Here is a 14,684-nt window from a genome sequence, read left to right on the forward strand (position 1 = left end):
TTTGAAATGATTTATTTAATTACGAGTCAATTTGTGCTTTACCTGATCATTATTTTGTTTAAATTTGCAGCATTTTTGCACTGCGTCATGTGACGAAACCAATTGTAAACTTTAAGGAATAACAACCAGAAGTAAATATCATTTCAGTTGATATTTTAAGAGAACAATATAAAATACAGGTAAATTCCTTCTTTTTGATGTTACATTTCTATAACACAGCTGTTTCTGAAATTTTGAGATGATGTCTATACTTTACAAACTACACATCTGTTTTTATAAAATGTTACTCCCAAGAACTCAATGAATCACTTTAAAAAAAAAAATATTTCCAGTAGTTAACTAATGGAACTAGAGTGCTTCAGCTCAATAGGGAGAGTGCAGAGGATCTACAGATCTCCCGATCTTGTATTTGATCCCTGGGTGAGGCGTATGTTCTGTGATGATTCGACAGAAGACATTGCGTCTGAAATCATCCGTCGCCTACTTCTGAATCATGTGAAGATATTAGCAATTACTTGCAGAAAACTGGTAAATAATGGTAGTACTACAGAATCCAGGAACACTGGTTAGGATACGTGCCTTCTGTTATATAAATGAAATTCTGTTAAATGGTGCTAAACCAAAACGAATGAACTGCTTAACATTTTGAAAATTTTACATAAATTTGGAGGCAAGCCCCTATAAGTCCAGTTATGAGATTTCTAATAGAATAGCAACCACAGCTGTTTTTTCAAACATGAATTTTCACAGTTATAACACTTTAATCTTATTCTGCTTGAATAAACAAGCACAGAACTGTTTAAATTTTCAAAATATCTTAAAAAATAAAAAAGTTATGCAGTATTGAAGTTTCATGAAAAGCGACTTTTTCTGGAATTTTTTCTCTATATAAAGTAAAGTAAAATATCGCGATGTAGCGGACCCGAGCGATTAAACAGAATACTTCAATCTTGCACAACTTTTTTATCTTTAAAGATATCTTTATGAAACTTGGTATACTTATGGCATTTTTTCTCTAGAAGCTATTTTTGATGTTTTCATAACCATATCTGAAGGGGTTATCTTGCTATTCCACAAAAACAGTGATCAGGTACACATTTTTTTTTATACTGAAATTTTTTTTTCAGCTTGGCTCATATAGGCTGATATTTTTGACCAATTCCATCTGTATATGACCTGGCATATAAACCTTTTATTATTCTGTAAGTGTAAATAAGCAAAGCAGTTAAAATTAACTATATTTATTTAATAAATTATTATGAAATATTTTAAGAAATTAAGCAAAAACTGCAATTAAAAATCTGTAAAATGACAATCATTTCATAACCATATGTAAAACATATTCAAGTATAAAATAATTCATTGCCACTCTAACACTGTCACATGATATATGTACACTAAAGTGTTTTTTTAAAATCACTCCCAAAAAAACAAAGTTAATTAAAGAATTGTTTAGCAAAAGCTTCAAATGTTGCATTTATATCAGCATAGTTTGTGAAGTACCACTGTCTACCAGAGTTCTTACATTCAGGCACATCACCCATACTGATTATAAAGTCTTTCTTCACTTCCTGAATATCTTTCCTGACTGGCCAGCTGAATGTGCCCTCCTTTTTGCATGGAGCCATGAAGCTGACTGTGGCAGTTGAAACACTGGTAACATGTGTCACTATTCCGGGATACCAAGCATCTTGGTATGCAACTATGACATAATCGTTAACTCTGAATTCACCTCCCTCAAGAAAGTCGCATAACTGTTTTTGAACAGTTTTCAATAGCCCGGTGGAAGACACAGCAAGCAACTTCAGAAGCAGACCTGAGGGTTTTTCTATGTTGATAACCTTAGTGAACATCCTTATGTTTGGTATATGTGTTTCTAGGTCACCTAGCCAATCGGTATCTTGTAGCAAGAGAGCTGGTTCGGTTTCACACTTTTTCAGGTAGAGTTCTAGACTTTGGATATGTGTGTGAAGCTCAAGGTAGCTCACTGATCCTGAAGTGACAAGCCACCAGTATGGCCCAGTAACTTTCACGTAGAGTATAGCGAGACATAGTAGCAGTGTCAACACTGTTTCAGACTTAAGATCTGCTTGAACAGATTTTATTTTGAGGTTAGGATTTTTAACTGTGTTTATGACATGTAGAAAGTCATTGAGATGCACATAAATCTGAGCAGCTGTTTCGAAAAGTCCATTGAATCTGTTGTCTTTGTAATTCCCAATGACAGATTTAATACCGTGTTTTGCACAGTGAGCTTCCCAACGATCACGTAAGCCTGTATGTTCGCCAACAGGTCCGAAAGTGTCAGCTGTAGTTCGTACTACACGTTCACCCACCGACTCCTTTTTAGACCAAAATTTGAAAACTGGCAGACTGTCCCTGCCGATAGGCCCATCACTTTCCAAAATTTCCTTTTCAACTGACTTGATTTCATCTACCACATAACGATGAAAGCCTAATAAGACGTGAGCCATACAGTGAAAATGTTTGACGGAGCTAACTTCAGTTTCACTTCTGCATCTTAACAACATATTTTCCCTCCATTCAGTTAATAATTTATCGGCAAGTTTTTCATTGGCTGCTCTGTCACTCATAGTAAAAGCAAGTTTTTCCAAAGAGTTAACTATAAATTCTTCACTGATGTTTATATCTTCCAGATTTGATTGTGAGGAGCTGACTGCTTCGTGTGCTTCGGAAAGTTCTTTCAGGTGGGACTTTGTAACATCTGTTATGGCTGAAGCAGTTTCACGTGATACCTGGGTGAAACCGAGGCTGATTACTTTCCCATCGTCTAATGTAACCGTTGTGTCGAGGATCTTTTTCTTTTTCCTGGTCGTACCATCGCGACTGAGACCCCATGTTCTGGACTCGTCAAGTTTTTCAGCGATATATGTCTTGGCTATGAAGTGCCCCTCATCAACTATTGTCTGCACTGTTGTAGAATTTGGCAGCTCGTCATTTTTCAAGCTATAATTATGTAAATGGGACGAAACACACTGAATCACTTTCGACACTTTCTCTGTCGCAACTTCAAGAGCAGCGAGCTCCATTACACAGAGGCGAACATTGTCCGTGAAACATCCATTTGCATTTCTAGTGTCAATTTTCTTTTTTTCTATTGCTTCTTCTTGTAATTCATTTATTTGTTGCTCTTTCTCATCCAAGAGTAACTTCATTTGTTTAATGGAGTTGTTACATATTTCATGTGAGCTACTTTCTAAAAGAAAATCACTGTCGACACACTGCTTTAAATTTGTCCGCAGATCAGAAATCTCCTTTCTCAGATAGCTGTTGGACTTCTGAGCTAGCACTTTTTTGTCCTTTTCACTTTGAGACAGCTCTTTAAGAGATCTGTTTATATCTTTTAAATTTTCATTCTGTACAGTTAATGCATCATTTTCTTCTTGAATCTCTTTCAATCGTCGTTCAGTCAACACATTTTTTTTCGACAACTTTTTGATTTTAAACTGTTGTGCCCTGACCTTGCTGGAACTTTTACGCAAAAGAAGACTATTCTTTCTCGAATTTTCATCACGCTTATTCACATTTTTTACTGAATAGTGTCCTGTACGACTGCTTATTTTCTGCATTTTTTGTTCATGTTCTCTGATTTGTTTTTGTATTTTCCTCAACTGTCTAGTTTGTTTGTTACAAAGGTACTTTTTCATGTTCCATTTTTTTGTAGTTTTTGCATCATCATCAGGATTTCCATCTGTTTGCACGCTGATGTCTGTTTTCTGCAGACTTTCTGTTTTGTGTTTTTCTGATGCGGGATGGACATCATTGCATACCTCTGCCTCCGAATTGAAATATGATGACAATTCAGTTTGTTCTGTACTTATTACACTGGCTGTTACATGAAATTCTTTATTCAGGAGTTCAGTTACATTTTTCACGCCTTTCACCTTTTTCTTAGAATGCAATTTTCTTTTCTGTTCTTTTAGGGTATTAACTCTATTATACACTGATGTTACCGATTTTGCTGCTGAAAACATTGGACTGAGTCTGGACAACAAATCAACAAACTGCTGTAGCGTAAAACTTTTCGAATCTGCATAATGGTTAAGTTCTAACACAAGTCCACTGGTTAAACTTGCCAACAAAGGAAACTTTCCTGTCTCTAATAATTCTGTAGTGATGCCAGAGGACTGGCAAAAAGGTCCAAGGGGAGGCATCTCTGCCAGCTGGAATTAGAACAGACTAATTATTATTTTAGGAAATAAACAGAGGCAAGTTGGTCATTTTAAACTTGCAGCTATAATTTACCTATAAAGTCAAAATAATTTTAGATTTATAAAACTTAAAAAACTAAATAACGTTAAATAATCTCGATTTAAAAAAAAATGATGACATGCTTTAATCTGCGAATGTCATGGTACGAAAATTATAGGTACGAAAGACCCGAACGAATAATCATTAAAATTTTCAAAGTGGTTAAAAAATAAACGTAATCTTTGGTGCAGATTACTTCTTTATAACCAATTTGTTTTATTTGTAACAAAATTTTGCCAAAATATTACGCTGTTTGAAAAATATCTTCAGCGAAACATCGGAAAACTGGGACGAATCCGGAGATCGGTTATAAACATGATGTTCCTTCTCAATATTTGCATCAAAAACGTTAAATCTGCCTTAAATTAAGTAACAAATTTAACATTTTAAAATAAATTATTCACTTACCGATTGATTCAGATCGAAATATTTATGGTGTACGCTTGTTATTTGCCAGTATTTATCGGCTTTCGTAATTAGTGTACTCGGCGATTACTGCCGTGATCCGCCATATTGGATTGCACGCGTCTTGACCTCTGTAGATGAAAGGTCGCCGTTTTCAAAACAAAATGCGGTATACTTATAGTGAACTCAGAAATATAATTTTTATACCAAATTAAACAGCAAACATTATATTTTTCATAACTTTTCATGAAAATATGAAAAAATGCGTATTTTGTCAAAGTTTTCAAGTTGACTTTAGGGGACTATATCTTGGCTCTTGAATATCGGACGTTAATTTCACGCCTACCGTCGTAAAGGTCATCCAATCAGCTTTCTTGTTACATAAATTATTTTAATATTCATTAGAATCTTGTAACTCGCATTTTGATTTGAAGAAGGTACCTGACGAGTGCAACGCCTCTTTAGTGGGATTATCGGCAACTTGTTAGAAAATGTCATGCTGCTCTGAATAAACAAAGCCTTTGGTCTCAGTGGGGTATACAGCTGGAAAACGGTTTATATAGCCATATGGAGCATTTTATGACCGTTTGAAACATGTTTGTTTCATTACTGTATCTTTACAAATATTGATTTTATGGCCAAAAAAGTACAGTGACCCATGAAAACTAGGAAATTTCCAGATTAATGAAGCCTGATTAGCTTATCAGCTGTGGTTGCTAAATAGAATGTCCTAATTTCTAATAAGTGTCCTAATTTCTAATAGAATGTCCTAATTTCTAAAAGCACAACATTCATATACAGCATTTATCGTTCAAGCTTCCAAACTTGTTAGAGAACTTCAGCTATATCCCTGAACCATGTGAACATTACACAGTCAATCAATCATCAAACATTACACAGTCAATCCATCATCAAACATTACACAGTCAATCCATCATCAAACATTACACAGTCAATCCATCATCAAACAGACACAGCAAGACAAACACATTCAACCTGAGCTGACTCAAATAATATATACTTCATCTACATTTAACTAATATAACAATTTGAGGCTTGCTTTTCTTTTTACATGTACTACATAAGTGCACCCACTATTTAAGTAAACACAGTATGGATAAGTAGAGTAATTCTATTTAGTGTAATGGTTCAAATGTAATAAGACTGAGTTTTGAGACAGGTCTTGAAACTCTTGCTTCTGATTGGTTGATCCTGAGCATGATTTTGAAACTGGCCAATAGGAAAGCAGCATTCTGCGACTGGTCTCCTAATTCAGTGTTACAACAATGGACCCTGGGCGTCAAAATTGGTAATTCAGTGAAAATGCTCTAGATCAAAATGCTCTAGATCATATTTACTGTGTGTTTTTGTGTAAAATGCAAAATGCTTTTATCATTAAGCAAGTAAAAGAAGCTTCTTCTTTCATAATAAAACCAAAAACTCAAATAAGCAAGAAGAAAATAATGTTACTGTCAGACCTGGGGTGACACTTTGAAATTGTAATCAATTAAATTACAATTACATTGGTTTTCAAATATAATCAATTACATGGTGATTACTCCTGTATGTAAATGTAATTGATTTAATTACAATCACTTTTTCAATGTAGTCTTGATGACTTTGATTACTTTTTAATTAAAAACTTACTTAAAAATTTAGAGTTTAGTTATAGTCTGGTCAACAGCACAAATTAAGGCTCAATGTTTTATACAAGTTGTCATGTAATAAACGTAAATACTACACATCTCCATACTGTAACTACATTTGAATCTTTAGAAATTGTGTTTTGTACCACCAGTCCCCGCTTTTCTATGACAACACAGAAAGCCCCATTTCTCCATTATTTGCAGACACTACTGTGCTGATGAAACATACAGTCACTAAAAAAACGTCAGTACTAGTCTTTGCTTTGATTTTACTTACAAATTACTGAAATTAAGTAGACAAAAAACCATTACATCACATAAATATAGTACACATTTGAAAACATAATTAAATACTTAATTCTTCCCTTAAAATCAGCATTTCTCATTTGCACCAGTTGATAAACTAATATACTTCTGTATGGGATATGATGTATTCCAATTCATATTAACCTTTAGCCCGCTGGTGGCAAGTCATTTTGCCTTTGTGACCATTGACCAGAGCAGACCAAAATCAGCCTGGACATCCATTCCAGCTGATCATGGTCTGCACTGTTCGCTTTCCAGTCGGTAAATTCTCAGTGAACACCCCTTTGAATAATAAATGATAATACTCTAGCTGAATGATGAATACTTATAAGATGCCTTTTTCAAATTGATCTAAAGGTTGTGCACAACTCAATTCTACTTTCCATCAAGTTAAACAAGCACTGAATAAATAGTCACTGAACACTGTTTAGCGTAATAAGGGATATATTTTGACCTGTACCCATTTGAGAAATCAAACTAGCTTTGCCATGAGCTTGTATAATATGGGTACTCTTTTAAATGAATCTATGTATTGTACAGAACAATGTTAATGTAACAGTTCTTTAAACAGTTGCTTTAAAGTGCATCATATGGCCATTTTTCCATGCATTCATATTAAAATAAAACAAAAAAAAACAAAAAAAAAAAACAGCTCAAATGTGTTGGTTTTACAGTTTGCTTATCACATCTATGTATAAAATAACACATCTGAACAGATAGACCTGTTTTGTTTTCATTCTTCAAAATATATAATAGTTTTAAAACATAAAACATAGTTAAACCTTTCTTTAGCAGCCACCTGTATCTAGCAGCCAAATGCCTTAAGCAGCCAGTCTGCTAACTTCAAAAATTGTTTTTGTTCTTATTTCAACCTGTCTTTACCAGCCACTTGTCCGAGGCAGCAACATCATAGCCCCTGACTGGCTGTTTAATACAGATTTAAAGGTATTTCTTTTTTAGGCAACATTGACCATTCTTATAGATTCTAAGGCTGCAAATCTTAAAGGGTATACATTACACCATGGTGTATAGAAGAAAATACTGTAAGATATAAACTAGATACGTACGAGGTCTGTAAGGCTTGATGTTGTAACTCCTTCACCTCATTTACCCTCTTGCTCATGTTCTGTCTGAAAACGTGTGACAAATCTTTGTAAACTTGGGTTCTCTTCAATTTTTACATGTTCAATAATTGCAAAACTAGAAGTTCTCATTACATATCTGTTTTTCCAAATGATACAAACTGCCTCTCAGTCAAGGAAAATATATTTTAAGTAGATATCCCAAATTACAGGAAGTTATATACTGAAATGTAGATCTGGGTGAATTTCCAGTCCAAATTTTTGAGTAATCTGCAATCATTTAAGTTATTTGGCAAATTTTTTTTGTGTTTTGGGCTTAAACGGCTAATTTTTGGTATATGAATTTGAAACGTAAAATGAATGAGAATTTTACTTGTTCAATGGGATTTAAATTTGCAGACTGACAAATATGAAATCTTTGAAAAATATTTCCTCACAAATATTTATGACTTTACAATATTGCATTATTTACAATAAACACTTTTTTTTTTTTATAAAGTTGCCCCGAAATCAAAGGAGGGCTTTGGAGAACAGAATCAGCACCATTCTCCATTCTTTGTGCCACAGGTGCCCGGCAAGTGACCTGGACCCCACCCCCCTCCCCCAACCCACACACTACAACCCCCCATATTTTTAAAAAATATAAGTATCATATTTACAATCTAATAAAATAGTTTCAAACAAAATTTTAAAGTTTACGGGTACTTTCTTTAGAGGAAAAAATATTTATTTGATTGCAATTGGAATATCTAAATTGTGTTTCACAGGTTTGCGTTGATAATTTTTTATTTTTTTAAATTTACGGGGGGATTGTAGTGTGTGGGTTGGGGGTGGGGGGGGGCCGGTCATGAGTCGGGCAACCTGTGATTTTTGTGCTAATGTATTCTGTTACCTCATAGAAACATTCATGTTGTTTTACCTAATTTGAAATCACTCACTATTGTTTATGAATTTTCTGGTTGCACCTAACATACTATATATAATTACTTCCAAAAATCATAATAAATGAGAATTCTCTTTTATCTTTCTTACATGAAAAATCAAGAATTAATGTCACAATTAGAAAGTATTTAGTGAAACCATGAAATTATATCGAACATTTAGAAGGATCTGACTGGATCTAATGTCTTTACCTTTTAAACTGTCTAAGAAATGAAATGAGTCAATATAGCTTTGATGTGCAGTATCTCATTATAGGCACAGCTGTTCTATTTATCCTGACTATGTTTTAAAGAGTCTTCCATAGGATCCACATTGCTTTTGAATCTTGTAAGTATTGATGACATAACATCAAACAACTGCAAGTACAAACAAATAAACACATGAATTGTTAAATCAGTCTGAAACTGAATGACAGATATATTCAGCTAGCTCTGTGAATGTGACTGATATGAAAAGGATAATCATATTTCATAAAATTTCATGTTTTGTAAAAAAGCATTCTGATATCTATCAGGGTAGAGGAGACATGACAATCTGCATTTTAAAATGACTTTATTCTTTTGTGATTTCGGCCGCATAACAGAAAAAAACTCAAGCACTGCCTTGCGCGGTGCTGAGCTCATTTGATTTTTTTGTTACAATAGAAAAGTATTTGTACTACCCTTGTTTTTTCTAAGTCAAAAAAGGGCTCACCCACATTCTTGCAAATAAGCAGGACTGAGTTATGTTTCTTAATGTACAGTCAGCTTATCATGTGTGAATCTACTGTTGCAAGTTTCAAAGCAATAGCTTTGATAAGTTTTGGTGGAAAAGTTTACCTTGAACATTATAACTTAACAATATAAATCTGTTATTTTCTAGTCCAAAGGGGCCATAATTCTTTGCAAAAAGAAGGACGGAGTTATGTTTATTGCTGTACAGGGTATGCATTAAGATGGTGAACATCGTGTTCTGCAAGTTTTTAAAGGCAAATAGCTTTCATAGTTTATGAGAAAGGATAGCTGACCTAACACAAAACAGTACCAAATATCTGATTTTCTAAGTCCAAAAGGGGCCTTAATTCTGAAAAAAGCAGGATGGAGTTTATGTTTTTTGCTTTTACAGGGTCAGCTTTTGATGGTGAACATGTGTTGCAAGTTTCAATGCAATTTGCTGCTTGAGTGTTTAGTTGATTGGTGAACCTATACATTAAAACTTAACCAGGAACTCAGATATTTTCTAAGTCCAAAAGGTGGCCTTAATTTCTTGCAATATGCAGGTTGGAGTTACGTTTTCTTGCAGTACAGGGTCAGGATGATGTGACTAGTTTGTGTTGCTAGTTTCAAAGCTATACCTTGATAGTTTAGGAGGAAAAATGCGACCTAAACATAAAACTTAACCAGGCAAAAGCCAATGCAATCGCACGACACCGATCATGTGATGACATTATATGGAAATATTTTAGATTTAAAATATATATTATTATTTCTGCTCTTATTGTTGCTAGTTTTATTTTACATTTGCTAGTTTTATTAATTGTGTCTGTTTTCGTTGATAAAGTAGTGTCAATCGATATTGTTACACTTTGGCTGATCTGAACTGGTTCTATTGATACTGGGTTTCCTGTCGAGATAATATATATACCTATATTCTCGTGCATGTTCTCCAACGTTTTGCTAGTTACACCGTCGGGTATACGGTCAAAATATTACATGTTTTGAGTTATCATCGCTATGCATCGTGGTCATAAGGCTGGGGGCAACTGTTATTTCGGAGGAACGAATCCTTGCAACTGATAATTTTCGTCAGTTGCTCATCAGGGACAATGGCAAGTGGGATGATAGGTGCAGATGCCTTAGTATGAGAAATGTTGATTGTCTGTTGTTTCTAATCTTCTGCCGGGTATGTCGATAATATAATTTACCATATGAGTTAGTAGATTGTTTGTTGTTCAAACTTAGATTCCTTCTGGTTTTTGTTTTTTCATACTATAACAGTTTGAGGGTGTGCGACGCAAATATATATCTAAGCACGCGGCTACAGGCTTTCTTTTGACACTCTATTTTGGCTTTACTATATCTGTAATACTCGGTTCCACGGTTATTTCTAATTTTTCTGTGTATATAACTTCTGATGGAAATACACGGCTACATGTAATACACTTAGCTTGCAATATCAAAGGGGTTTTGTATACACAAATGTCTTTTTTGATTTAATTGTAGATATTTTGGACAGGGGTCTATGTTCCATTCGTCATGATTTCCATGCTTTTTTAGTGTCAATTTAAGGTTATAAGGTAGAACTGGTGCAAGGTGTCTAACATCATGTTCGTTTTTGTAATCATCATGTTTGTAAAATTTTGATTTTGTTTTTGGTATACTAGCTTCGATTTTCATTATTTTGATATTTTATAAGTTAACATGTGTTCATGCTAAAACAAAATATAAACAAATAATTAGGTTATTTTGATTTGTTGTGAAATATTTGTTTTGAATACTTGTGAGTTCGTATATGAACTAGTTATGGATCTGTATTTGACTTTTCTGTACAACTTTACGTCTCGACTGGATGTTTACTTAGCGATTTTCAGAGGTCCGCTTTAATTTAATGTTAAGCGAGTAGATTAATTAGGTATTGCAAACGTTATTGCACAGTCAAAAGTCCGTATTTTGCAAGGGTTTGGTTTGGTTAATACCAGTATAGTTTACTTGGCATTGAATGTACAGAAAATTACTACGTTTTTTGAGAATTCTAATAATGAATTCATCACTTACGTTTTCAGCTTATACCAGGTCTTCTTACTAAAATTGATGAGATTATTGCATTACATGTATAACTTCAGAGTTCGCGCAACTTCGTTTAGAAGAACATTATGCATTCAAGTGTTATGACGATGGACTGTTAGTTTCTGTAATCGTACTTGGTTTATTCGCAAATTTGATTACGATGTAAAGGTACAAATGTTCAACGCGCATATAAAGTTCTTTAAGTAATCAAAAGTTTTGTTCTTTTTGTTCGAGCTTCCATTTCAATAAAGGATCGCTTCTCAGATTCGTGTCTGTTTTGGAAACATAACAGTTGGAACATTTTATCTCTACACAAACAGTCTTCTATTTCTTGTTTTGATATGTTCACTTAAGTGTAATAATTAAATTCGGTTTCATGAATTAAGTATATTACGCAATACCAAAATTTATAAATAATATTGTATTATGACGAGTCGCCAGTGGTTGGTCCCACTGTAAATTTCAAATTTCAGTAATAATTGTTTCATTTCACAATTTATATTTCAGGTGTATTTAGAGGATCTCCCCTTTATCATACAATGTTCGATTTTATTACGGTTTAAAATTAATGGTTCAATTTTTAGCGCACTTTCGGATCTCAGTTTACGTACATTCTTGCGCAGCAGGTTCAATTTAAATTCTTTTATTAATTGTTTTCGTGATTGTTGCATAGATGTATGTCAAAATCCTTAAAAGTCTCAGGGCGGACACATAATTAAAACTATTTGTATAGATACACGAGGACGTTGGTACATACAATTAAAAGTCGATATTCATTGTAACTTTACCAGGTTCATTAACATTTGATAGTTTGTAGGGATTTTAGAATCTGCTTAATTACATATGTTGAAATCGTTTTTTTTGTAAATTTCTAAGATTGTTCAGGTTGTACCTCGATGACAATTTTTAACGGTCATTCTTTACTCGCCGTTTTTGGTTTCTGACAAAAACTTTATCATGTTACAAGAATTAGGGATGTTTAACAATGTTATGATTTTTACATATAAATAATTCTGTTTGGGATTTCAGTTTTTTCTGTTTCTAAATTTAGATTTTTTATTATGTCTTTTGTTAGTACCGGGTGGATTATTAGCATTTTTGGTATTTCACGTCACGATGTCTGGATTTAGGATACAGGACTTGGTTTTACTGCAAACTTAATCATTGACGGAATTGTTTCCAGTTCTTAGCTGGCGGGTTTTGTGGTTTGGGGTTCATGATACTTATTCTATAAATATGCTGAATAATATGTAATTTATCTAAAAGCTACTTTTGAATCAATTGGCGCAGTTATAAGGTTCTTGTTCAATCTTTCTTGTGTTGGTCAGATTTTTTTGCTTTCCTTTATTCGGCTTGTAATGGTATCCTGGCTTCCGTTGGTTAGTTATGACATTTTTGGTTTAGGTTATTCTGATTCTATTGCAGCTAATGATGTAGATCCATTGAGTTGTACATTGTTACATCTTAAATATTAGTGAGCACTCTATAACCCGGTTACTTACTTGACACGCTATTGAATCATTAAAAAAAAAAAAAAATAATCTATAAAAAAAAAAAATAAAAAAATAAAATTCACTTTCAGTTTTAACTTAACATTGACCTATATCAAACCATCACTTTTTTTCTTATAGTGTATGTTGTTTTGTGTGAAAGGGACGTTTGTTATCGTACTAGTACAGGCTTAAATATTCCCTACCCGCTGCTTTTCAATTTATTTGTTGTGTGTATGACAACCAATGATTTTATTAGGCACGTTACCACATGTTGCACGCAAAACTAAATGGTATTTTCATATAGAATTATATATTATAATAGACTCTATTTTGTCAGGTGTCACTGTTCTTGTCGGGAATTTCTATTGCTTTTTCAGTTACGATTCAAGGTAAAATATGTAGGACGTGAGCAGTGGCTTTAAATTAATTTCAACAAACTGAGGGGTTTTTTTTCATTTACATTCAGGTTTCGTCATAAAGAACTGTTTAGACGGCTGTCGAATTTATTGTGTCTACCGTGACAAGCGGGCTCTATCGACCAATGTTTTTATATAAAGGTCAAATGACGTCGGCTTCCCGTGCACGATATTCGAGGAATACGAGTTGTAAATATGATAGACTGTGTTTATTGTATCATAACTTTTTGTTTGTTTATGTGAAGCAAGCAAACGTTAACATACAAATTGTTCAGTTTCGACTTGGTCTGTTGATTGTAGATCTAATAGTGCGTATTTAAAATTTCAAAACAATGAAATTTGTATCTTTTCAACCGTTATTTAAGGAATTAGGAGAGTATGAATTGGGTCTATCGGGTCACATTTATTTTTCTATAGGCGCCGATCAAATTGTCTTCTGTATGAGCATTAATTATCTCAAATTATAGTGAAATGATTCGTTTAATTTCAGGACTTCCTAATAGTTATTATGGAGTAAAATGTCAGTTTTTTGCTTTTCTCTGCACGTTTCAGCCAAATCTTTAAATAGGGCGAGCTTGTTCTGTCTAATTGGTTGATGCAAAGTTATATCATATTCATAGCTTTGGTTGTTGTAAGATTAGATTTTGTATTTTTGGGCCTACGCAAGTTAGTTTATTCAGGTGGCAAATTCATTATAATTAGGATCGTTATGATGCTAGCAATCATTTTGATTCGGTCAGATGGGAATACAGTTTAAGGAAGTAGGACTTAAAGTTTTTTGGTGATTACATAATATGATGCGATTTGTTTTGATGAGTTTGAAAGGCCGTAGTATTTTGGGACGGGATAAATTTTTATTTTTTTGTGGCGGTGTTAAAATTCTGTCGGCCAGTGAGGTGAGGGGATACGGTTGTATGTATGTTTGCATTTACTTGTTGCGTACTTTGAGGTTTTATATGGTTTACATGTTTGTGTGGTAATGAGATAGTAATAAGGTTTTGCACCTAGTATTGGAGATTCCAAGTGTTGCGGGTGTTTTGCGTTGTTGACGTTGCTCTCAGTGTTGTAACTTGGCTTTGACTTGCCTTGCCTTTCTGTGTCTCGTGTGCGGTTTCGCTCTTATCGGTGAAACCGAAAATGGGATGGATTGGTTAGCTCGCGTTCTATTGAATTTTTTTTGTTGTGGGTTGTTTTTGCATTTGAGGATGATACCTGTTTAAGTGCAATGTGTTTGTGGTGCTTTTGCCTTTGATGTGTCTCCTGTTTCTAAGTATCAAAGTGTCTTGCGTTACTTTGCGTTGTTTTGAGTGATACCTGTTACATAGTACAAAAGTGTCTTGCATTGCTTTGCCTTGTG

General features: G+C 33.8%; 1 protein-coding gene across 1 annotated transcript in view; it reads right to left on the reverse strand.

Moving 5' to 3' along the window:
- The window catches only part of LOC123536645 (membrane-associated protein Hem-like), a 48,311-nt gene extending 40,550 nt beyond the window's left edge, over positions 1-7,761 (reverse strand). Inside the window, exon 1 of the mRNA XM_053529230.1 lies at positions 7,697-7,761. Coding sequence (XP_053385205.1) covers positions 7,697-7,752 — 56 coding nt within the window. The 5' untranslated portion in view covers positions 7,753-7,761. The remainder of the gene's footprint in view (positions 1-7,696) is intronic.
- Positions 7,762-14,684: the final 6,923 nt, after the last annotated feature.

This window comes from Mercenaria mercenaria, chromosome 17 (genome assembly GCF_021730395.1).
Source record: "Mercenaria mercenaria strain notata chromosome 17, MADL_Memer_1, whole genome shotgun sequence".
Lineage (NCBI taxonomy): Eukaryota > Metazoa > Mollusca > Bivalvia > Venerida > Veneridae > Mercenaria > Mercenaria mercenaria.